Source organism: Acanthochromis polyacanthus, chromosome 21, assembly GCF_021347895.1.
Source record: "Acanthochromis polyacanthus isolate Apoly-LR-REF ecotype Palm Island chromosome 21, KAUST_Apoly_ChrSc, whole genome shotgun sequence".
In the NCBI taxonomy this organism is placed as follows: Eukaryota; Metazoa; Chordata; class Actinopteri; family Pomacentridae; genus Acanthochromis; species Acanthochromis polyacanthus.
The window spans coordinates 10803227-10827473 of NC_067133.1; the positions used below are offsets into that span (position 1 = coordinate 10803227).

General features: G+C 40.5%; 2 protein-coding genes across 2 annotated transcripts in view; one reads left to right on the forward strand and one right to left on the reverse strand.

Moving 5' to 3' along the window:
- Positions 1–260: 260 nt before the first annotated feature.
- Positions 261–23543, reverse strand: kcnj19a (potassium inwardly rectifying channel subfamily J member 19a). The gene is made up of 3 exons (XM_022209491.2): positions 22878–23543; positions 5257–5473; positions 261–1303 (listed from the first exon to the last, which is right to left on the reverse strand). The coding sequence occupies exons 1-3, from the start codon at positions 23541–23543 to the stop codon at positions 639–641; spliced, it is 1548 nt and encodes a 515-aa protein (XP_022065183.1). The 3' UTR covers positions 261–638.
- Positions 23441–24247, forward strand: part of znf281a (zinc finger protein 281a) — a 30395-nt gene continuing 29588 nt past the window's right edge. Inside the window, exon 1 of the mRNA XM_022209492.2 lies at positions 23441–23565. The gene's annotated coding sequence lies outside the window, so the exon portion shown is untranslated. The remainder of the gene's footprint in view (positions 23566–24247) is intronic.

Consider the following 24247-nt stretch of genomic DNA (forward strand, 5'->3'; position numbering starts at 1 on the left):
GGGTTGATTGGAACTCATAGGTGATCACAGGTGCTTTCATTTTTGTTGCATTAATTTTCTATTTGACAGCCTCTTATTTCAGTGTAGAGATCCTAAAGCATTTGTTTCTAATTGTTCATCACTTAGAAATGATAGACTTATTGAGACATGATGCAATCCATTTGAATCGTCTGACATTTAAATGATATTTCACAGGGGTGCACCCACTCAGTTCATAATTTAAATGTTTTGCTTCAACAGCAATAAAAACACAAGAAAGAGAAAGATCAAACAGCATTTATTGTAATCTTAATATAATTTATATTTAGATAAAACTAAGATTGACTATTAAGTGTTGTGGCGCATACATTAAACAATGGATTTAGTGTATACATGCACACCTCTTGCAGAATGATCAAGATTGCTTTAAGCATGAAGTTTTCTCGTCGTTTTTGTGTGTAACAAAGCCTGCATGAACGCCTCTGCTATGAAACACAAAAAAATCACAGTAATTCCAGTAAAGTCTCGAGGAAAAAACAAATCAATAAATTGCCAGTGAACCGTCTGCTTTGGCTTCCCAAGGTAAAGTCCACCTCCATGCATGTCTCCTCCTGTGTGTCTCCGGTTGGAGGGAAAGTTTGGTTTTGTGGTTCTGGGCTTCAGCGGTCAGCGTTCATCTTTCGTAGCTTTGCTGGCAGATTGTCCTCCGGCCTCCTTCCGGTTGAAAGAAGAGGGCTGTGCATGGGGACCGGGGCCGGGGACAGCGTTGGCTGCAGGCTCTGCTGGTACAGGTTCCCGGTGGACTGGGTCATGGGGTCGAAGCCCACCTTGAAGGACTTGAGCTGCAGTCGGGTCTCCGTCTCCGGGCCGGGCGAGGACGTGAGGCGCTGCAGCTTCAGCGGCAGATCTCCGGTGCTGCAGGCCTTCTCCGAGTGCTGCGAGCTGAGCAGCAGCACCTTCCTCTGCAGGTCCTCCTTCCCCGACGAGCTCATCCTCTGCAGTTTGCTCGGCAGCCGACCCCCGGCCCCTCCTTGGCGACCCCGTTCCTCTGTGGTATTGATGCAGTCCACGGAAAACACCCGGTTGCGTCGGGCGCCGTGGCTCTCAGTCAGTGCTGGTGTTGGAGTAGATAACGGCGACGGGAGTGAATTCTTCTCTTCGTGCTCCTTGACGCTGTACGGTGGCGTCGGTACCTCGAATGTACTGTGGAACTGAGAGTAATCCACCCTGAAGAAGCCTTCCTCCAGGGACATCACCGGCAGGAAGCGGTGACCCCACAAGACCTCGTCCTCGGTGTAAGACGTCCGTGCCTGGCATGTCATCCCTACAAGAGAGTGACAGGGGAGTAATAAATTTAATAGCTGCCATTAAACGGGGTTGCAGTAAAACAATTATTGACTGATAAGGCGGATTGCGAAAGGGCAGCGCTCCCTGCTATTATCTCCATTTCCTCTCTGCTGTATTACTTATGAAGACGGCTTCACGCTACCTTCTGTGCAATCATCTTGTTCAATTGAGTCACATACAAGGGATTTAAATACCTACCATTTTCACAAAAGCAACGACAAAGACATTAAAGCCTGCTATTACCACTGCTTCACGTCTTTCTATTTTCACAAGACACCACCTCTAATGCACTGAAATAGAATACACATTACATGAGCAGAAGGGCATCTTTAACAAAAAGAAAAAAACAGTGGAGTCTTCTGGAGTTTTTACTTCCTGTGCAGTTTGTTTCCTCACCTTTTGTGCCATTAATGCAGGTGAGAGGTCAGCGACTCTTATCAGCGCGGTTTGTGATGGTCGGTTATGCTAACATAATTAGCAATCACCCAGCGCCATGTTCTCGCATCAATACGTCAATGTCAGGAGCAAAATGTCCTGTCATGTCTTGAATTGGAACTTGTGGTTGTAAAAGTATGTTGTCTTTAAAAAATAAACAAAATATACCATTTATCAAGCTGGAAATTGTGCAAACAGAGAGAATTACATTTTGAACTGTAATCTGTAATGAGCTGTTTGGGAATACTTATCAAATCTAAACTTAAATTGTGATGTTTCATCAAAATCCCATTATTTTACTTTTTTTTTAAAAGTGTTTGTGCAAACTAGATTCTATGGAAAAACAAGAGTGCAAATGGAGAGCCATTAGTGCTTTGATCATGTGACGAAAATTCAGGGGTTTTTGGTTCAATGGGGTTGAACTGCAGGCAGTGTTTGTACAGACCAGATCAAAGTACAGTATTGATGGACATTACAAATAGAAGTTTAAAAATGTTTTTAAAAATATAGAATTCTACGCTCAGTCACATGACTAAAAAATAGACTTTTGACTGAACTGCAGGCGGTGTAGAGCAGATAAGAGACCAGCATAGAAACAAATGGGGGATAAAAAAACAACAACATACAATCGCATAAATTCAGCATGACTCAAAAGGGCATACAAAGAAGCACACGTCAGCATATCGGAAGATGCATGCAATATCTTTTGAGATTTTATGTAGAGAGTAGCCTGAAAAATGCATGAAAATGTTGGTTCTAGGTTTTTCAATTTCTGTAGTAATTTCTGAGTTCTCTCTTCTAGCCATGGTTGTACAGTTTCTATAGAAGTGCAGGACTTTATATTGCAGAGCAACGGTGAGTAAAAATGAGACGGAAGCAAAAAACGCCCAGAAACTGCTTCAGGTTGGTGAGTTAATGATGATGTATTCAGAAGAAATGCAACAGTTTTCTAGAAACGCTGGTGTCTGTTCAAATTATCCCAGCGATGTGAACACATCTTTTTTTCCATTTGACCTCAGCTCTTGTAAAATAACTTTCTTGACATTTGGGTTTTCGTCGGAGGTCCTCTGCGATCAATAAGCACTTAGGCCATATTTGTTCTGATCCAGTGGCTCTGCTACAACCTGAGCTTTTCTGTTAAACACTACAGTTAGCTGAGGAGTAGGAGTCTGATCCCATCCCTCTGAGGGATGATACGAGCAGTGTTATGTCATAGCTCGCTGCTATTCCAGGCTCGCTACTCATCTTCATCCACAGAGAACCTTCAACGGTCCTACATCTACTCAAAGGTCATTTTTATTCCCAATTAGCCCAAAGGCTTAGCTTTAATTACAATGCCGAGTCCAGGATAATTTCCATCTGTATCTTCATGCCTTAGCAGGAGGATGACCGTTTTCCTGTGGATGCACACGAAGGCAGCAAGTACCAGTGCAGGGGGAAGCTTGTGGGTTTGGAGCCTGACAGGCATGCCAGTTTAGTTTCATCATTCAGGCATCATATGGGTATTCAACCAGCTGGTTAATGTTGACTGCATCTTCCATAAAAAATAAAAGCCCTCAGCACAACTATGCAAACACTTGGCAGACAGCGAACAGGGCGCCCCTGAAGAAGACTTTATGTAAAAACTCTGGCAGTAGCCTTCACTGGGAGTGTTTACAGAGTGCATAATGATGATTTTCCATTTCTGTTTGACTCTCATTTGCATCTGAGCTCTGTTACTTAGCAAGAATCTGAATAAAGCACACTTGAAGAGAAGTGTGCATCATCTGCACATTACCAACAGTGTAACCCCATAGACTTAAGGAATCCGTATACCAAGGCAAAAAAAAAAAAGAGCAAAGGGACTTGTTGTGAAATGTGGTTTTCAAAGATTTGTGCAGTGGTATTCTTTTTGCTTGCTTGGTTTTATACTAAGAAATTTTGTCCTTTCAAAAACCAAAGATATTCATATGATCCAAACTGGTCTCGTCAAATCTGGGCTAAATTGATTAGTTGATAGCTTTGAATAGATTTTTTTTTTTTAACTTGTCAGCTTCTTCCTCAACAGAGAAGTTCCATTCAAAGTCGATCAAACTGATGACTTGTAGTTGTTTTTCATGTACTTTTGTCACAGTGTAGGGATACGCTCTCGTCCCACGCAACTCTCAACAGGATAAAATGCCTATAGGTAATGGATGGATGATGTCCTTTGGTCTCTACTGAGATCCCTATTGATTTGGTCATTTTGATGAAGAAAAAAAAAGTAGGTCATATGAGTATTTTTGCTTTATGATGGAGAAAAATGATTTCCTCTGCAGGATTTTCTAAACATAACAAAGAAACTGGAGAAAATTGACTTTGTTCGTCCAAAATCCAAAGATACTCATACAGTCCAAACGGGACTTGTCAAGCGAGTGTTAAATTGATTAGATGACTGTTTCAAAATGAGTTTAAGTTGTCAGATTCTTCCTCAACAAAGAAGTTCCATTCAAAGTCGATAAACTGGCGATCTGTTGCTGTTTTTTTTCCTCATGCAGTTCTGTCGCGGTATTGAAAACAGAAAACAATGCTTTTCAGACATGAACCAAAACTGACAAGTACTAGAGCCGCTGCGTGGTGATGTGTCAAGTCTGGTTGAGAAATAATTGAAACGAGACAGGGAGACAATCAACAAGCCGAGCAGCTGTGTCAGCAGCAGCTGGATGTGCTGCTAATGTGTTTGCTTTAATGGACTGAGTGTTAATGTGAGGCTGACAGAATACTGTGGACCATTGAAGGTGACACCGGCAGGGCTTCCCTCCTCAGCACTGCGACAGTAAACTTCTGGCTGCACCCTGATTTAATGGTATTATCACCAGAGCACAGACCGTGTTGCTGCCTGCCTCCCTGCTGATCCTCCCTCCTGCTATAAGCCTATTCAGCTCCCTGCTTTCTCCTACAGCGGCGGCAGATGAAGGGTTATGAGGGATGGATGGAGACAGAGCTGGAAAGAAAAGAGGGAGATGGATTTATTTGATCCTTCCCTGAAGTCCAATGCATTGTGTTGAATATGCAACAGAGAGAGCACTGTTGTCACTGAGGCCTCCAAGTTTACAGCGGCGCCTCAGAGTTTTCCTGCTCTCAGCTGTCATCTGAAAAATGGAGTGGAACTTCTACTAAAACCCACCTCATTCATCAAAGTGACACACGCATCCATGACCACAGGCTTTTATTATGCATAGAGTGGGCATAAACCCATTCTGCAGTAATAAAATATCGTCATAATTCAGTCATGTGGTGTTCTTGTTCCCATTTTTGTTTTCCAGCCCTCCAGTTCTTCAAATAAGCAGGACTGGGAAGGTGGGGAAATGAGATTTCACACAGTCCAGATTATCTATTAGACAGATGTGCTATGTGGGTCGATATTGATATAGGAATTTACATTTAAATTGGGAGTGAGGACAGTGAAGAAGAGTAGCAATGAGAGTGGGAAGAGATACAAAGAGCTTAGAGAGATGATGGGAAGAAATTCCTCACCTGTAGTCTCCACGATGCCCTCGAGGATGACCACAATCTCAAACTGCTCGTTCATGAGGGAGCGCTGGGAGAGGTCGAAGAAGGGGCTCTTGGGATTAATTTCATGGCAGATGGTGAGAGGGGAAACCAGGAAGAGCTGATCGGCTCCCGTCCCAAAACCAACATCCAGCTCACACTGGTCCAGAGGCAAGAATTCGCCTTCAGGTGTCTGACGAGACTAGAAGACAACAGAAAGAAACAGGTGGACAGACGATGGGGGAGGAGACGGGGAAAGTGAAATAAAAGGCAGAAAAAGAGAAGGAAAAGGACAGGAAATTAGACAGATGTTTTCATTTTGCCTCATAAAAATCAGTTCTTCAGGCCAGCGAAAGAAAAAGTATTCCGATCTTTTACTTCAGTAAGAATTAAGCAAGTATTTCTAGAACTGAATACGTCATTAAAGGCATTAGAGGAGATTTAATTTCCTACGACTTTGAACGTAGCATGCGCCCATACAACCTCTCCCTCACCCCCCTCTAACCTCCCCCCTCTTAACATTTATGAAGAAACGCCCCCCCCTCCAGAAACTTGCGTAGGACTCGTGAAGTTGTCTTTTACGGCTGGGTCCCCCTGGATCTTTATCTGCCATTATGTAAAAAAAGATGAGCAAAACAAGTCGCCAGCTAACTACGAAGCTATACCAAAGGAACACATACACAAAACACGTAAGTCCAAGGCGTACGTAATCTACGTAACTAGGCCTGAGCCGGAAGATTTTTGATTGACAGGAAAGGGAGCAAACCATACGCCTCGGTCCGAGCGCGTTGATTGACTGATGTTTTTCAGGCCCTGCCATGTCCACAGTTATTTTTTTTATTTTTTATTCTTTTAGAGACCATACATACAAGTCCACTAAAGGTCAGTATATTCATTTTATGTGAATCAGACAAATTAAACAAAAAAAAAAACATCCTCCATAATGCCTTTAAGTAGACTGCCTGACAAATCCTGCTTTCAAAATGTTACCCAAGTACAAATCTGTAATTATGAGCGACAAAATGCACTTTAAGTGTCAGATGTAATGGTAATATTTAAAAATGGTCCCTGTGAGCAGCATTATTAGGTTGTTTTTACAAATGCATCAGCAGTTAAATTGTCAAGTGAACTTGAAGAAAACTTTTAAAAGGCTGCAGTGAACATAGACGATGTATAAAAGGTGGATTTAACCACCGATAAGTTACTCATTGATTTGTGGGCAATTGTGAAGTTTGGTTTTTGGCTGTTGTCTTATTGTTCTTTTGAAACTGGACATAATGAGCAGAGGTGGATCTGACTAAGAACTCTAGGAGGACACTACGCACAGTGATGCAGTAGCAACCTGTCAATCTCAAGGACCGACATCAACTGCTTTATCATCTATTTTACGCCATAATTTATAAAATAAACAACATGCTGTATTCAAAAAGTCCTGAAACTGCAGATTGAGACCATAAACTAATTAGGAAAATGTTTACTTAGGTTAAAAAGCATGTGAGAAGTCAGCTAGACTTCTATACAATTGAGCTTCTTTTTGCAACCAGAGACCCTGCCCTCTGCTGGTCATTAGCAGGAATACAAGTGTGAGATACCACAATGTTGGAGTAGCACATGCAGTAAATTAGGCTCTAATTTGAGGACCACATTTCTAGGACCATTGTATTATTTTGCAACAGTGCCACCCACTAATACTCCCAGAGTTAACCTGTTTCCTAATATGTCCTCCTGGAAATGCACTCCTTGAACTCCAGTCCTGGAACTTTTCAGACCCGAAGGATACTTCTGTCCTTTATACACAGTCTACATTGTGTTGTCAGTAGGTGGCACTATAGCCTGGCTGTAATAAAATGTGTTGTTTACTTAATGCTAAAAAACCCCCTCAAAAGTAAAGGAAACAAATGTAACTTTTGCCAAAAATGGATGTGTGTCTACTGATATCCGCCATGTTTCATACCTTCCATAGACCAAGACAACGAAACAAGCAGAAATATATGTTTAGTCATCTGAGTTTAAAGTTTGTTACACAAGAGCATATTCAGAAAAGGTGTTTCTGTCTCCTGTGAAGCATATTAACTCTTAAAAACCAGCTCAAATGACTGCAGAAACCTTTGCAAAATAGATTGCGATTTTTTTTTTAACTTTGCTACTTAAATTAATTTTTGAGGTAATACTTCAAAATGTGCATAAACAGCTACTTTGTAAAGTGAATTTTCTTGTTGCGACTGGACAAGATGGAGCTAATTTTAAATATGTTGTGTACAGTGAGTACAAAGTTTGTTAAAGTTTGGATGTTTTATGTTTATTATTGGTATGGATTGATAGTAGGTCTGGGACACTTACCTAAATAAAACCACTGGAGAGGCTTTGCTTGATGAACAACTAACACCACATAGACAAAATCTGGAATTTTGTTGCTCATTTATATTAAAAATGTGTTTTATCCATGGTGCAGCAGTAAAGAATAGTAGAAAATAGAAATATTAATACTTCAGGTAAATAGATTCCACTACTGTCAGTCTACATTTCTAAAGGTATGATACTCTAAAGATACATACATGCATTAGCTCTCCTGAAAAGGTTATAGATGTTTTTTCTCTCCATCTAGTCCCTCCTGATTATCCATTGTTGTCTTGTTTACAGACTTGGCGCTTCACATTGATTTCAAGGTCAACATATAAGACAGCCGTGTTTGGACAGGACTTGCCCACAGAGTGTTAACTGGTGCGGAAGCATTTAATTGCCCAGATGACGTTAGACTTTAACATCAAGGTCCTGAATGTATTTTCTTTTTTGCCGTTTTTTTTCTCTCTCCGATCAATCTGTTCACCTTTTCTCTTCCTGTTTTCTCGGTTAGCAGTCCATTGCCATCCTTTATGTATAGTCTTTATACGTCGCTGTCAGCAAAGAGGCTGAATAATGCAAAATATGCCTGTGTAAAAACTTGAAGAGGCTCATGTTGCAAGTTGGTTTGGATTAGATAGTTTATTTCAGTGCCATTTGAAGATAAAACCTTTCAAAGGTTATCTTTGCAGAACATCTAATTTATAGTCATTAGCAACAGAGATTTAATTTGTGGCAATGCTGAGATCAGACTTTATATCTGGTGTTAATGAACTGTATTGTTCTCTTTTACATGAAATTGCATCACAAAGGAGCTCACGGCTCGGGAAACTTTTTTTTAAGCCACCAACTAACATCATAACTTAAAATCTGTAAGACTTGATTTACAAGATATTATTTAATTTAAAGCAAATTTTTAAAACCCTTTTATCAGTTTTTGCATTGTTTTATTTGGATGCGTCACACACCAGCCACCCACCTACACACACACACACAAAATATTCCTCCACCACACACAACTTCATAATGATCTCCCACACAGTCTCACCCCCTTCTCTACAATGCTTTCTGCTGTTTCTGGAGCTTTTGTTCTTGTTGTAAATCCTAAAATAATCAACACATCATCTGCACAGAGACAGTTTCCTCTTCCAGCCTTTCACCACAGCCCAGAACCTGATAATGAAACTAAGCAGCAGCTGATCTTTGAACTCTGCTCACACTAACAGTTTGGTATTACCCAACTAGTGCTGAACCAGTTCATTACTGTCGCTTTAATCTCTTGCTTAATAAATACTGTTTACAGTAGTTGCATGAATTTTTTGTGTTGAAACTGTGTTCAGACAAAACCAGCTTCTTTTCAATGTTTCCAGTCGATCGGTGACAAGGAAGAATCCATGGAAGAAACGACACTGCAGTCATTTATTCTTAGTGTCATAATTATGGCAGGGATCCTAATAGGGTAAAAATCCAACTCAGTTTTTTTTTCTGACCATGTGTGCATGCTTAGCTTCCATAAGTTTTCAGCTTCAGTGTTAAACAAAAAAAAAAAGCCGTAGAAGGATGAGAACGAGCTTATGTGTTTGGCAAACGCAATTCTTTCTTACATAACGTCGGCTGGAGCTGCTGGAGTGGAAGCTTAAACCCTAAATCCAATAAGAGCAGGCAGAACTGCTAACATTAGCCCAAACTTTGATAGCATCCAGCAGTGGCTTCTACACAGTGGATGATCTGGTAACGAGCAAGGTTTTTAAAACTATTTACAGCATGCAACAGAAGTGAGGACACCCCTGTGAAATATCACCTTAAACTCAATGTTTTTTTATTCGGCTAAGGTTTAACAGCATACTTGTTCAGGTAATAGTGTTCACTTTTCCTTCTGTAGAACGTTTTGTGTGTTTTTCTGCTTAATTAATATCATGTAAGAATGTTTCTCTTCTTCTAGCTTCTGTAGACTGGGTCTTATCTTGCCAGCCAGTGTTTTGTTATATTCTCAAGCATTCATAGTCATATATAAATGTTATCTTCCAACAACCTTTTGCACTCATGTAGCCATTTATCATCACACTCCCACCTCCATTCTTCACTGTCAGGACTATGCATTCACTGTGGTAGTCCTGGTCACTTTTACACCCATCATGCTGGACTCTATCTGAGCTAAACAAGTTTATCTTGGTCTCATCTGATCAAAGAATCTCCTCCCAAAATTCAACAGGCTCTTTTTATGTTCTTTAGCAAAGTTTCATCTAACAATTTTCTGCCGAAGCACAGGTAACAATTTTTTTTTCCATCCATAGAGATGGATTATATACACTGTCCTTTACACTGAGCTGTCACAGAAACTCAGACTTTTTGTTAGAACCCCTGTTTCAAGTTCGAAGCACCTGCATGTCTGTGTTTCAAAGCTACCCTTTTAACATCTACCACTGCAGCTCTGATTAGTGGTCTTTCTTTCTATACCTCCGGATTACTGCTGGAACTGTTTTCCCACTAATCTTTTGTCAGTTATACATCTCTCTGTATCCTTTTTCACCATTGTGAAGTCTCACAATCAGATTTTTTAAAGTTCCTTTGGCAATTCTTTTCCATGTGAAGCCATAATGAAAACATGCAGACAGACGCAGTCCATAGATCTAAAAGTGGGATGGTTCTGATGTTCACAGCTCATTTATAACTGTGTTCATGTAGCTAGGCTGATTGGAAATCAAAGGGGTACTGAGTTTTGCTTCAACAATCATCTTCTTAGATGATTAGATGATTCTTAGTTGTGTATCAGTGATCATAGGTGCAATCACTTTTGTTGCATTGAGTCTTTTTTTTTTTGGTCTGTTTTTGCCATGTAGTCTTCCTTAAGTATTGTGTAATGACAGGATTGTACTTAAACACCCATCAAAATACTCAAAACCAATTACCATTTGTGGTAATTCCTGCTATTTTAGACCACGTTTTACCATGATGACACACACAGGCTGACTCACAAAATGAAAGAAAACCAGCTGGGCTATCCTGGCTTGTAATAAATTCGGTTTCAGTTTACATCTTTGGATCTGCTTTCTACCTCATTCTCTCACTCAGGCCTTTCCTGTACTGTAGCTACCAGTGAGAGCCCAATTTCATCGTGACCTCTCAGTGATATTGCCCTGTAGTCCCTCGGAGATGCAAACTGTGAATGAAGTGTGAGTAAACAGACTTTGCATTGCCAGAAAACACTGCATTTCTATTTCTATCTCCTGTGAATATCAATGAGATGCTCCTCTGGATTTGTGCTAGAGAGTGACTTTAATGTCTGGGAGGAGGGAGGGCATTGTTCACTTGTCAGGTGCTTACAGGCCACTGAATGCTGTTTGGCGACGTTTCATCCATGAGGGTTATCGCATGCTCGCTTAGGGAAATTCTGCTTTTCACTTTCTGTCTTTGTTGCTTAAGATTAAAAAGATGGATGGCTGTATGCAAACACTGACAGGCAAAGCTCCTTACACAGACCCGCTGGCAGACTCCTGCACTCGCTTCATGCACAAAGATTCAGAGATAGCCTGGCTTGTCTACTGTTTTTTTCTGTAAATCTGACATGCCGTTCCAACAAATAAACAGATTTTCCTCCCTGAGCTCTCACGTATGCAGAGCGGGACTCTCTTTATTCATTTTCTGCAATGTTTTGGGGGCAGCAGAAGAAAATTTTACCCGTCACATCTGATAGCCGACGTCTGAGCTGTTCATTATCATCATAAGGAGTGTTTCAGCCGTGTGAATGATGCTCATGGGCGAAGACAGGTGATAAATAAAATTGATTAGACCTAAAGTATCCTGATCTTTCTACTCAACTCCACTCCATGCACTGCCAGAGCCTCATCAATCAGAGCAGAGAAGGGGATGGAGGAGCCTGGAGGCAATCAGATCAACTGACAAGCTTCCCGAATCATGCAGCTCCACACTGAGATAGCCTTAGCCTGGTCAGTGCATGTAGAGAGGGTGGACCGCTCCAACATTTCAGCCAGTCCAGGCAGCATGAGAGAGATGAATGGGTCAAATCAGGAGTTAATGAATCGGGTAAACCAACTTGGAATGGATTGGATGGTTTTCTTCTGCTCCTATAAACTTGAAAAATAGATTTATCTACTGTGGGGAGCAGTTTGGACATGTATTGAAGATTTGTGTCATTCAGTTCGTCTTAGTTGAAAATAACATTTCAGATATCCACACGTTATTCATCCCAGGAAAAATTACTTTCCTTTTACCAATTACGTGAGGTCTCTCCTTGCCCAGATCTATCCAAACTGTAAATTGTGGATAGCTTTTGTTACTTTAGTTTCCAATATCTACAGTTTGTTTTGACTAGTCCTAATTCTAGTTCAATATATCTTTAATTCCCCCCAATTCAGTATGTCCACATTGTCCTTTTCGATACCTTAAATTGTAACTAGTCAGTATCATGCTATAGATTTCTAAAACTGGAATTCAGGCCAGTCAAACTGCAAGTAAACATATCTTGAATTCGAGTTTTGAATCGGTGAAATGACATTGCAGATATGTGCAGTTATGTCAGAAGCTACTAAAGGAACTGGAGAGAGGCAGGTTTATTTTTTTTCCAAACATGCTGTGACACTACAACTGTAATCGCTTATGACAAGCTGTTTTACCACAACACCAGAGAAGCCTGAGGCCAAAGTTCTATTAAATTTCAACCACAAGTCCCTAATCAACCAAGATCTTACCCCGCAAACTCTTCACTGATGGCATCTTTCTATTTCATGCAATTATCTAATGATCTTATTCACCAAAGTAGTCACCATTTGGTCTGCTGACCCCGTTCAAATGCTTTGCTGGACAGATGGCTAATGGAATGATTTACATGACGAACATCGTAATGATGCATGAGATATCTGCAGTTAGTATTCTGACCAGTCTAAACTGAATTATTGGTCTTTCTAACTGTTATTGTCATTGGTCAGAATGACAGTACAGACATCTGGAATAAGACTTGTCAAAATGACATTAAGTGTCAATTCCGCCAATGCTGCTTTGTGCATTTTCAATACGTACCTCGGAACCTTTTGCAAGCCCTGGTTTCTCATAGGACTGGTCAGAGTGGGACCTAATTATTATATATCTATTAGTAATATTATATGTCTGTTATTTAAAGTAACAATATGCACTTATTTTGGCATCTGCTGGTAAACAAAAACGCACAAAAAATGTTTTTATTTAATTGTAAATATGTTCAGGCGTCAAGAGGTTAAAATTCCTTTAACATGTGTGATTGGAGATCCAAACAAGTGGAAAATGTTTTGCAAAATATCCAGCATGGACAACGCCCAAGACTACAACTGCACTTAGGTTTAAATTTTAAAATACTGTTTCTTGTAAATATCTGTCGCTTATTTGGACTCATTTTTTTGTGAATTCTCAGCATATAACTGAATTTCTTTATTGTGGAACTCTGTTATGTTCTCTGTTTTGCACCATAATCCTGTACCAAGAGCTTTAATAAACCACTCAGTTAAATATTTCTCATGTGAAAAGTTCTTCTCTTGTCAGACAACTGAACAGCAGATAAATAGATTCATTTTGCAGCTGTCAACAAGTCAAACCACAATTTCTGCTTGGTACAATTCACTAGTTTGGGTTAAATACAGTTTAATGAAAACACCTGTGCTGTGCTAGCAGCTATTCAAACACTGAAAATGAGAGATCACAAAGAGGCTCGGAGGTGAAACAAAGTTAAGCTGAGCACCGTTTTATCAGTGAGTCACGCATTTTGTGGCTTTATCCACTCGAGGGAGTGTGCGTCAGAAAAGCTCCTTTTGTAGGTGTGAAAATGTCAACGAACAGAAGGCCACAATGAAAAGATTGATTTTCAGATTTAACTTAGACCTTGTTGCAGTCACTTTTACTTTTTGTTGTACTTGTGAATAATGGCAGCAAAGCAGATGTGGATAAACACAGTAAAAAGTCTTGTAGGTGGTTTGATTCAATTTTATGGCTCTCTAGAGACTCTGTTGAGAATCAAGTTTTGTTTTTGTTTTTTAACATTAACATGTCCGCATGTTTTTTTACTCTACTAGAAGACCTTGAAACTGCACTTTATCGCCTGCCAGGGTTTCATACAGAACAAACTGAAGGAACAAATCTTCTGTTACCTTGTGGGTTTTACTTTCTGTGTCACTATTCTTCAGATGCATCTTCTGATTCAAAAAGTGGTAGTTCGAGTGGGGAGCGTGAATAGAACATATCTAGATGATGCAATGTTGTAGAGTTACATCTAAGCCATTTTAAGGCAGAAAGGATTATTTTATTTGAAAAATCCTCTAAATATTTCACTTTGATGCACAGGGATGAATTTTAGGGATTAAGTTGATAACCAGAGAGGGACTTAAATGGTACATTTGCATAAGAAAGAAAATCTGGTCCAATTTGGCTTGACGAGCTATTGTTGACAGGTAACTTCTTAGGTTACAAAAATGAAAACACATGGCCCATTAAGAATGTCCGGAACCTTTTCACCAAATGCATGCAGTGGTATTTAAATAATGTTTTGCATTGTTTAAAGTATTGTAAAGATTACTGAGCAGGCCCATATAGCTCAGCTGGTTAGCAGGAGACCCATAAACAGGGCTATAGTCTCCAATGGCGCGATCAAGGATTCAAATCCAGCCCATTACTGCAGGTCATTTCCTACTCCTGTCCTGCATAATAAAACAAAAGACCAAGAAATTACTTTAAACCTAATTGTTATCTTTAGGGATCAATCTCAAAGCCTCAAGAGTAAACGTCACTAAACTACAACCCATTACCACGTTGACTGCGCACTCTCTCTTTGTTTCACAGCATTCTGTGGACATATGTGAATGAATTGAAATCAATGTGTTCCTCATGGAACCTCTGTTCGTCGCTAGTGTGTTGCCAGATTCCCTTTCGTATTCAAGGTTTTTAATTTGCCTTGACTACGGTGAATAATTTGAACTTCTACAATGGACCTAATCAAAGACGCATGTACTGTTTGCCCTACATCGTAGTTACCACACAAACGTTTAGAAGGTCCATGTGGACTCTCCTAAAAGGAATTTAGGTCTCACGAATGGACTCATGAACATGAACAGTCTTACACAGACTACGAGAGCGTCTCCATCTCGACTATAGCTTCCTATCTTGTAACAGCTGCAAAAGCTAAATTGGGTGCTGCAGGTTGTAATGGGCTGCCTGTTGACAGTAGCCTAAGATATTAACTAGTTAGCATGTCAGAAAGTGAAAACCTGCCAGATTTTGCTGAGAGCAAAGTTCTACAGTTAGATCATTCTGGAGGCTTGTGCTCCACTAATTCCAGAACTAGATAGATTAGGTCTGCTTGAAATACTAAGTCCACTAGTGATGTTTTTCTGTGCGCTCTGGTTTAGTTTCCTTCCTTGGACAGCGTTTTAATTCTCTTTGTGCGCTTAGTGACTGTGGCAGAAATGGTGTCACAGTGTTAAAGGTTGCATTACATATAAACCAACTTGACTTGATTACAACAGAACCTTCTAGATGCCTGTTTAGACTTATTCAATTACAAATACAAAGAAAAGGGGACCATGAGCAGCTCAGACTCATGAGGTTTTCAGGCTCTGGGCTCTAATCAATGACTGCAGGCTTCAGGTTCTTTCTCCAGCCGTCCACAACCTGATAGCATAATTGAATTCTTCTTATTAAAATAAAAAAAAAAAAAAGGAATCAATTCTACTCCAAGTGACTATGTAACCCATCGTGCAATCCCGAGGGAAGACGTACAGCTGAACGGTTTCACTCCCTTGTATAAGTCTCAAATAAACTGAGGAACGTGCAATGAAAATATTTGGGAAAAAAAATCTGCTGGAATTCTTACTACAAGCCTCTCTGCAGCCCTTTCACCACTTCCAATCAATTCCCTGCTCTCTCTCGCCCTCCTTCCACCCTCAGAGTCATATTTTCAATAGGATGTTCCAGCAGGATGCCTCTGAGGCTGTCATGGATGCACGGCAAAGCTGCATTTCAGCTGCTTATGGTGGGACTCTGGATGACAGCTCCATTGCTTGGTGTCTCCTCCTTCTGCTACCTCTGTCAATCCAGTAATCATCCACAACAGAGCAAGCGGAGCTCTGGCACACCGACACCATGTCCAAAACACGGCAAGCGCAAACAAGTGGGTGCAGAGTGGATAAAATCGGGTTATTCTCATTATCTATCTTTCCGCTGAATATATTTTGGGATTATTAAATTGATATCAGCCTGAGTTCACATCTTCATCTGCCATGTTTTGTTATGCCAGCAGTATAAAACCCAAAGATATTCCTTTTTCTGTCATGTGGAGGGGAAAAAAAGCCTCAAATTGCTATATTTAAAAGTCAGAAACTGCACATATTTGATGTCTTTCCTTAGAAATGAGTATTGAATTACATAATACATGGTCTAACCAACTGCCAAGCTTTACTCTGAGCTTCTCTAGACATTTACAGCAGACTACAATAATGTAATCACCCTTACAGCCAGTGACGGAACCAGACAGTTTTTATGGGGGTGGCCAGGCTGAGAGCATTACTCACACTGGGGTGGTGTAGATATCTCTGCAATTTTTTATTTATTTTTCTGCGTGGCAAATCACTGGAGGCCAAATAGTCAATTTGCTTGGTCATTTATTATCCTTCGTTTATGGAGGTATTACTGTCACGATGAAGTACAACGTGAGGAGACTTATTTTAATTGTTGATATTACAGTTTAAATTGCATGTGGGTTAAAAAATGACACCCGTACTGTGAGTATGTGACCCTCCAATTGGCTTCACTGCGGCTTGTTTTGAAGTGGTCAGACACGGGCTGGCCTTACATGTCATATATTGTTCCTCTTTTAGGTAAATTACTGAAAGTCTAACATGTTCCCAGAATGTGACTTTATATTTTTCAGCTCAAAATGCTGCAAAGATGATTCATTTCACCTTGACTGCATAACTCCTGGTTTTATTCCTGTTCTATTTCACTTCATTTCAGTGTCTGTATCTTTAAATGGAACTGAGCCGCTGTTGTCCATGCCCCCTTCAGGAAGAAAACTCTCTATGTATTTGGAATTTACAGGTCAAAAATTTCTGAGTTTTGCTTTTGATGTAGAATGCTTGTTGAGTTTGTCAGACGTCATTGTGGTTCTAAAATTAGCATTTTAGCTGCATGCAGTTCAGAAGTGACTACTGGTTAACATTTTGTTTTAACTGGCTGTGTTTCAGTCACTATTTCATGTTTATTCCTTTGTCTGACAACAGAAACAGACAAACAATAAAGTAAGAACAACCTTATTGGGTTTTAAAATGCAGTTTGTGAGCACAGAGAGCCCGAGAGAAGCTAACTGATGTAAAGGCCTGCTGAGTTTATGCTGCACTAAATAAGTGACATGAAATGACAGTAAGCCATTCAGTCTTTGTTTATTGGTTTCAAATTTAATATTCCACCATCTCTGAATGTCCTTAAGTGTTAGTTTCTACAGAGTAGCATTAAAGCTAATGGCAACACTACCAACATTAGCTGCATAACATTGTAACACTAAACATTTTTTGATTATTGCAAAAACATTGTCATCACTACTAAAGGGAATCCACTATCTTTAGTTCCTCAGATTCTGGAGTGGATGAAGATTCTTGTGTTTACTCCTTCACAGAACAGCAGGACATTTGGTGAGTTTTGCTTGTAGCTGAGACATTTTAGCGTTAGCAGAAGCAACTTTAGAAAGTAAATAAACCTGGTGAACTCAGAGGCAGTGGCTCATTCTGAATGGTTCACCTGGAAGCAGTGAGGGGGCAGGAAAATACAAAGTTGGAGATCAACGACTATTGGAACGTAGGAGTTCAGTAAAAATTCTCACCGGCTTATAAAGCTGAAAGGCTGCCTCCACGTTTATACCAACTGCAATGCACAATATAAATGTTTTTTCACCATGGTTAATGCAAATCAGTTTTTCACTTTGTAAAATGTTATTTTGTGTATCTCCACATTACAAGTGTGCTATGGTGTTTTTTTTTATCTGACATACAGAGTAATGGCAGGCTTGTACTTCCTCCAACAAAACAAACAAGTAGCTACATATTACAACCTTTGCTCTATGAAAATTAATCTTAGTGCCATCTTTGACTCCGCACTTCAAGTTGACAGATTCCTTCTGTGGTACTACTTTCAACTGAGCAACACTGCCAAATCGAAACCTATCCTCTGTCTAAATGATAAGAAGGCTGGTTTACTGCAACTCTCTGTATCTGAGTATTGCTTAAAGACTTCTCATGTGCTGAAGACACCTCATTTGGACAAGTGAAAAAATAGGAACTTGGAAATTGTTGAACATGTTAATTCCAAGTTTTTCTGATGTCTGTCAAATATTAAGAATTTAATAAGAAATTCAGCCTTACTTTTTTCTCTTTTTTTTTTAATAATTTGCAACATTATAAGTTTGGTATATTGCACAGAATGTCCTCCTCCATGGTTGTTCTGTTTCCATAAAGGTGCAGGACTTTATATTGTAGTGAGGTTTAAGATACTTTTAAGGCTCTTACATCCTCAGAACAGCTGCTTTTAACTGATCCACAATCAAGTCTAGTGGGTCTTTCAGTCAAATGTTCCTTCACTTTTGACATTATAAAGAAAAATCTCAAGACTGCAGGTTTTCCATGACTTTTGGTTGTTCTCAGTGGTCTTAATATTTTATGTTTTAGACTTACTTTAGTTTAGAAACTGATTTTACAAGTTCCATCCTGTTTTCTTTTTGTTTTTGCACACATTTTTGACGTTGCCTGTCTTTTAACATGTACAGAACTGTAGCTTACTCTAGTTATTTAAAAACATCCTATCAGAAAAAAAACTGATTTAAAAATGGGCAGATTCTGCCTCTCTAACTTTGTTTTTACACGTCTTGGTTAAATCCAACCCCTATAATCAGATCCATGCTTTCGTCAGTTATGTCACAAGACAAGAGAAAAGGAGATTTGTAGAGAAACGAGATGTCCTTCAATTGAACATCCCTTCATATGAAGTGACGTCCATGTTTACGATGACGGTGGCACAGCTGGATGAGCTGTCAGTCGCATTTCAGATCCCTGTGCCCGCTTTGTTGGTCTACAGTTTGGATTTACCCAAACACTCACTGCTCAAATTCTATTTATGTTGCTCAGATACCAGCATTTTCATGACTGTATGTTTGGATGCATTTATACAGTGTGACAAGCATCTGAGTGTACATGAACTTTTAAAATCGTCTTTAATACTCGTATCTGCATTTGCTGATATTCAGTTTATTCCTTTATTTAATCATCCCAGTTGCAGACGGAATGTTTTGCAGTAATAATTGATTTAGCCAGATGTTTTACACACTAATTAAAACAGGAAAGAAAGAGATCATGAAGGGAAATGTTTCTAATTAAAGTTTCTTTTCTCAGGCAGACTGCAGCGATGTTTTGGTTCCTCCTTCACGACTCCACAGAGATCCCAGAAATAAGAGCTTTTGGACGGAGAGTTGGAATGATTTCTGGGTCAGTTAAGGATCTAATCAGGTAACTGGGATGTACATAGACTGAAATACTGGAGATGTAAGAAGATGCCATTCATCTCAAAACAAACTTTGAGAAACAAGCCAGGGCAACCCAAGACTGTTTAGACTAAAACTTTTCCCAATTTTCTTCAATTTGACCAAAGTAAAGTGATGCATACAAAGCAGATGGAAGCTGACTGTTGTGTTTAATGGTGTCCTGATTCCTTAAAGCACAGCTTTAATAAGCTGAGTAGGAAAGATGATGCACAAAACCCCATTACCCCCTCTGGTGAAACTGTCTTGTTAAAATGTCCATATGGCATTTTTTATAAGCTAGAAGACACATCATGAGCAAAATAACAGCCGATACCATGGCTGAACATTAGATTGATAACTGGGATGTCAAAATGAATGAGATTAGGAACAGATTTTTGGTAAACTTTAATATTTTGTACACTTGAAGACACCTAAATCTGCAATAACAGATTTTTTTGGTCACTTGGAGGCAGTGCAAACAAGTTGTTGACATAACACTGGACATACTCAACTTTTAGAGACCTCTAGAGAAGTTTTTTTAACGTTGTAAACATGTCTGTGTTTTTTTTTTAACATACAGAAAAAAACATCATGAGCAAAATAAGAAGTGAACACCATTTCTGGTCATTTCTGCCTTGAAACTGCTGTGCACCAATGAAAGTCTCAGAAAAACAGATTCAGACTTTTCGGCTTTCATATGTAACAAACCTAATAAACTAATCCTGTTAACTTACATTGTTGGACTTTGACTTCATGTTACGTCAGAGAATTTGCTCTCGGCTCCAAAATCGCAGCTACAGAACCATGTTTTGTTTTCAGTTTCTACACAATGAGCAAAAATAGACCCAAAATAATACAGACTGACAGTCTTGGATGCGTCTACTTTGGGTTGGCCCAATCACAAGAGATCTAATACTTGTAGTTGATCATGAATTCAGGGGTCACTGATGCAACTGACTGCAAGCAAACTGTGCTGCTTCTCCCACTTGGCTTGAACGTGTTTTAATTATTTTGACCCTCATGAATTAGTGTGTCTTGAAGATCTTTGAGATCAAAATTGAGTTTTGTTGCCTTGTTAATGTCTTTATGGTGTTAGAAGATCCATATTCTTCAGAATCAGTTTCCTGTTTGAACATGTGTGGTAATATTTATCACAGCTTGTGGATTGTAGAGCAGTTTTAGTGTGTCTGAGCAGAGTTGTAGGTGAGCTGGTGTGCTTGAGTGGTAGACAGAAAGGAGGGCTTCAAGGAAATAACAGTAGAGTTGCATCTAAGCCATTTCAAGGCAGGAATGAGCAATTTTCATGCAAAAACCTTCTAAGAATCTAAGTTTCAGACACAGATGAGTTTTTAGGGGTTAAATCAATCACCAAAGTGTAGTTTAGTTAAATTCCTGCACAATCAGAGTTGCACACTGCAGTTTCAGGTTTGTTGAATGCAATAAAAAGCCTAAGTTAGAAAGATTTCGAAGTCTTTTTATAAATATGGAACTCACAAAGTTGACTTAATCCGCCTTTATTTATGCACTCAAATCTTTTGCACTCATGTCAGCGAAGTTTATGCTCTCTGGAGTCCCATTAGAAGAACTGGACCAGACAAAACATCATATTCTGGCTTACAATTTAACTACAGTCAGCGAATCATAAACAGCTTAACTTTCACAGGAAACATTTTCCTATTCTGAGCTGATGTCAAAGAAATCGTCTCGTTTTGATTTATAGGAATCTTTGAGAGATTTATTCTGTTTTAGATGCAGTTTGATGAACAAGCCAGTTTCTCTCTCTCTCTCTCTTGCTTTCTTCTACACTGTTTTAAAAATGATTCCTCTACCAGTAATGTGACTATTTTACGATGAGCTGTGACTTAGAGGGCTGCAGTTCAACAGCACCACCAACATCTCCATACAGGGACTGCACCAAGAGAAATCCAGCTTCACATGACTTTTTTTTAATTAAAGCATTGCATGTGTAGTGCAATATTTGAAAGGTATGCACATGCTAAACAATGCCTCTGTTTGTGCAGTGACTCGTGATTTTAGGGACTTCATGTGTGCGTGTGTTCTGTACTCTGGCAGAGCTGCTGCAAATATTCTGTCTCAGTAAGAGACTCTTTGAAGCGAAAGAATAAGGTTAGACCACAAAGCCCTGGAGCGAAAATATATAAAAAAAAAATAGCAAGGAGCACACAGTGGATGCTGTATTTATTGTATTTCACAGAGACAGGGAGTGTTAAAACGACGTGGGGTTGGCACAGAGAGAGGTCTTGGAATTTATACTGATTGTATTTCTTGCAGCTCACAAGGGAAAGGTAAAAGGATTGTGACTCTACAGCACAAAAAAACCCTCCCAAGCTTCAATTATTTTGTGATGCCACATCTGTTCTTGTCTCCTTTGTTATATAGCTGCATTGAAAGGAGCACAAATGCTGATTTTTGCATTCAAAAACAGTCTTTTTGCTACTTAAAACTGGCCATTCATCATTGAAGCTCTTGTGGGGAAATCACAGGTGTTTTACAAAGATGCAGAGAGTCTAATTGAGATGCTGAGAGCTTAGGGGAGAGAGATTTTCATGCACGAGTGTGATTGTATTTGGGGCCTATGGGGCTCTTCACATCATCCATGCCTTTAACTGTGGAAGAGCTGCCTCCCTCTCTGGCTGCATGCATCATTAAGCTGACCGACGCTGTGCTGGATGTGGCTGTGCGCAAGAGAACACAGACATAAACAAGCTCCAAGCACCTCTGCTAATGCTGTTTGTCTTCTTCATGGCCCATTTTGCACACTGAACGTGGATGTGGCTGGGAGAAGCTCTATTATGATAATTAAGAGGAGCCGGTCGACCTTTTGCTCTGTTTGTGGTCATCTTGGAGTTCATTAGCGATTTTCCTTCCCAAAAATCTTTATTAGTGGATATATCTGGTGCTTTTCCTGTCGTTTGCAGCCACATTCAAGCATTGCAATGCCTCGTAACACCTCAGACAGGAGGAAATGTAACCAAAAAGACCCTAAAGAGCAGAAGGAAATGAACGCACTACTTTACGATGGCCATAAATAGCGTTTTATGTCTCCAAACTCTCTCCCAGGAGTGCACTTTTACTGACTCCAGTGTTCCGTGGTAGTGTGAAGCTGCCTCTTCACCACTGAGCCTAACTTTCCACCTCAGGGGGTCGTCACTCTGTCACATCCACTTACTGACACACGCCTATCTGTCCAGGTGTCACCGGCAGCTGGAGAAGAAACTGAAGCCGGCTGGGACTTCAGCCTTTTTCCAGCCTGGCTGCCACTCAGCCTCTCTATCCTGCAGCTGGAGGATTATGGTAATGCTATCTTAAGCCCGGTTTGTTTAACAGGGCGAATATGTGTAGTGGGACACGCTTACAATGAAGCTTTGAACAGGAAAAAAATGTTAATTTTAACCTTTGATATGCAATTTGCAGCTGTTTCTTCCACTTGGGGGCTCAAATGAGGAAGTAATGAGAAAAAAAGATGGAAACTGTCAGTCAGGAGTGCAGCCATTGAAGTGCTTCCTCAAGTTGCAATTTGCACAAAGTATGTAAAGAAAGTGCTCTAGTTTCCACTGCAGATTCAATACAGAAGCAGGAGCTCTGATAAGTTACAATCATGTTTCAGTGCATCGCTTTATTGGTTGGATTTACGCACAGCATGCGCACCTGCTCCTGCACTCCGTGTTCAGGGAGTTGTCACCACCAGAGAGGTTCAGCTTACCTTTATGAGCTTGCACCTGATCTGTGCGGACACCATGTGGCTGTTCCGCAGGTTTCCCACACGGAACATGAGGCACAGTTTGCCGTCTCGCTGAGAAATCACCGCGTCCTGGCTGAACATGAGCGTCTCTGCGCGCTTCTTGGGTTGGGACATTTTAATGAACATGCAGCCGATGAGAAACGCGTCCACGATGGAGCCCAGCAGCGACTGGAACAAGAAGAGGATAATGCCTTCCGGACACTTCTCCGTGATGTACCGGTAGCCGTAGCCGATGGTGGCCTCGGTCTCGATGAAGAAGAGGAAAGCTGAGGGGAAGTTGTAAACATTTGCCACGCAGGGGGTGTAGGACGAGTCGTGGCCGTGATTTAGGTCCCCCCTGATGTACGCGATTATCCACCACATAGATGCCATGACCAGCCATGCGATGGTGTAGGTGAGGATGAAGATGAGCAGGTTCCATCTCCACTTCAGGTCCACCAGAGTGGTGAAGAGGTCAGAGAGGTACCTGCTGGTCTCGCCGCCGAGGTTTCCGTGCTGCACGTTACAGCGGCCGTTCTTCTCCACGAAGCGCTGCCGTTTCTTCTTGACCGGAGCAGTGAAAGTGGTGGCCCTGTTCGTGTTCACCACCTGGTAGTCCTCGCCAAATTTTCTACGAAGTGCCGCCATTTCAGCTCCACTGAAGCAAAAGGTGAAATACGCGCAGTTTAATCCATGTTTCTGTCAGTTTTAGACTCCAGAACACTGGTTACCTGCAGTGCGTAAAATGCGCCATGGAGACGTTAGTGCGCGCAGTAAATCCCGAGGATTAAATGAAAAAATCAGGGGTGTTTGAACGCTTTTAAAGCTCAGTTGGTATCCCTTTATTCAAAAATGTCCACAATTCGTCCAGTTTTTGGACATGACAGCAGGGGAGCTGTGGCTGCAGCTGTGCGCTCCGCTCAGCCTCCACTCGCTCTGACTCTGATGCTCACCAGTGGAGCGAAATACGAGGATGTGTGTCATTCACAGCTTCTGGTGGGCTGGAGAGGATAAAGAGGGAAGAGTGAGAGGAAGAGATGTGAGGAGAGGGAGGGAAGGGGGAGGGAGGGAGGAGGAGAGAGTTACACAAGACGACGTTTGAGTGTAAGAGAGAGAGAGAGATGTGGACAGTTTGGCTCTTCATTTGTGTGTTCAATTAAAACAGCGTAAAGCTCAATTAATTTAGTAATCAGTGAGTTCAAAAATTTATTCACTCTTTTCTGATTTGTTCTCACATTGTTTTTATCCTCCCGAATGATCAACAGCAGCAAGAATCTATCAGGTGAGGAGGTTGGAGGATCTTTGTCCTGTTAAGTTAAACTGTGCCATCTACTGGAGGGACAACGGATGTG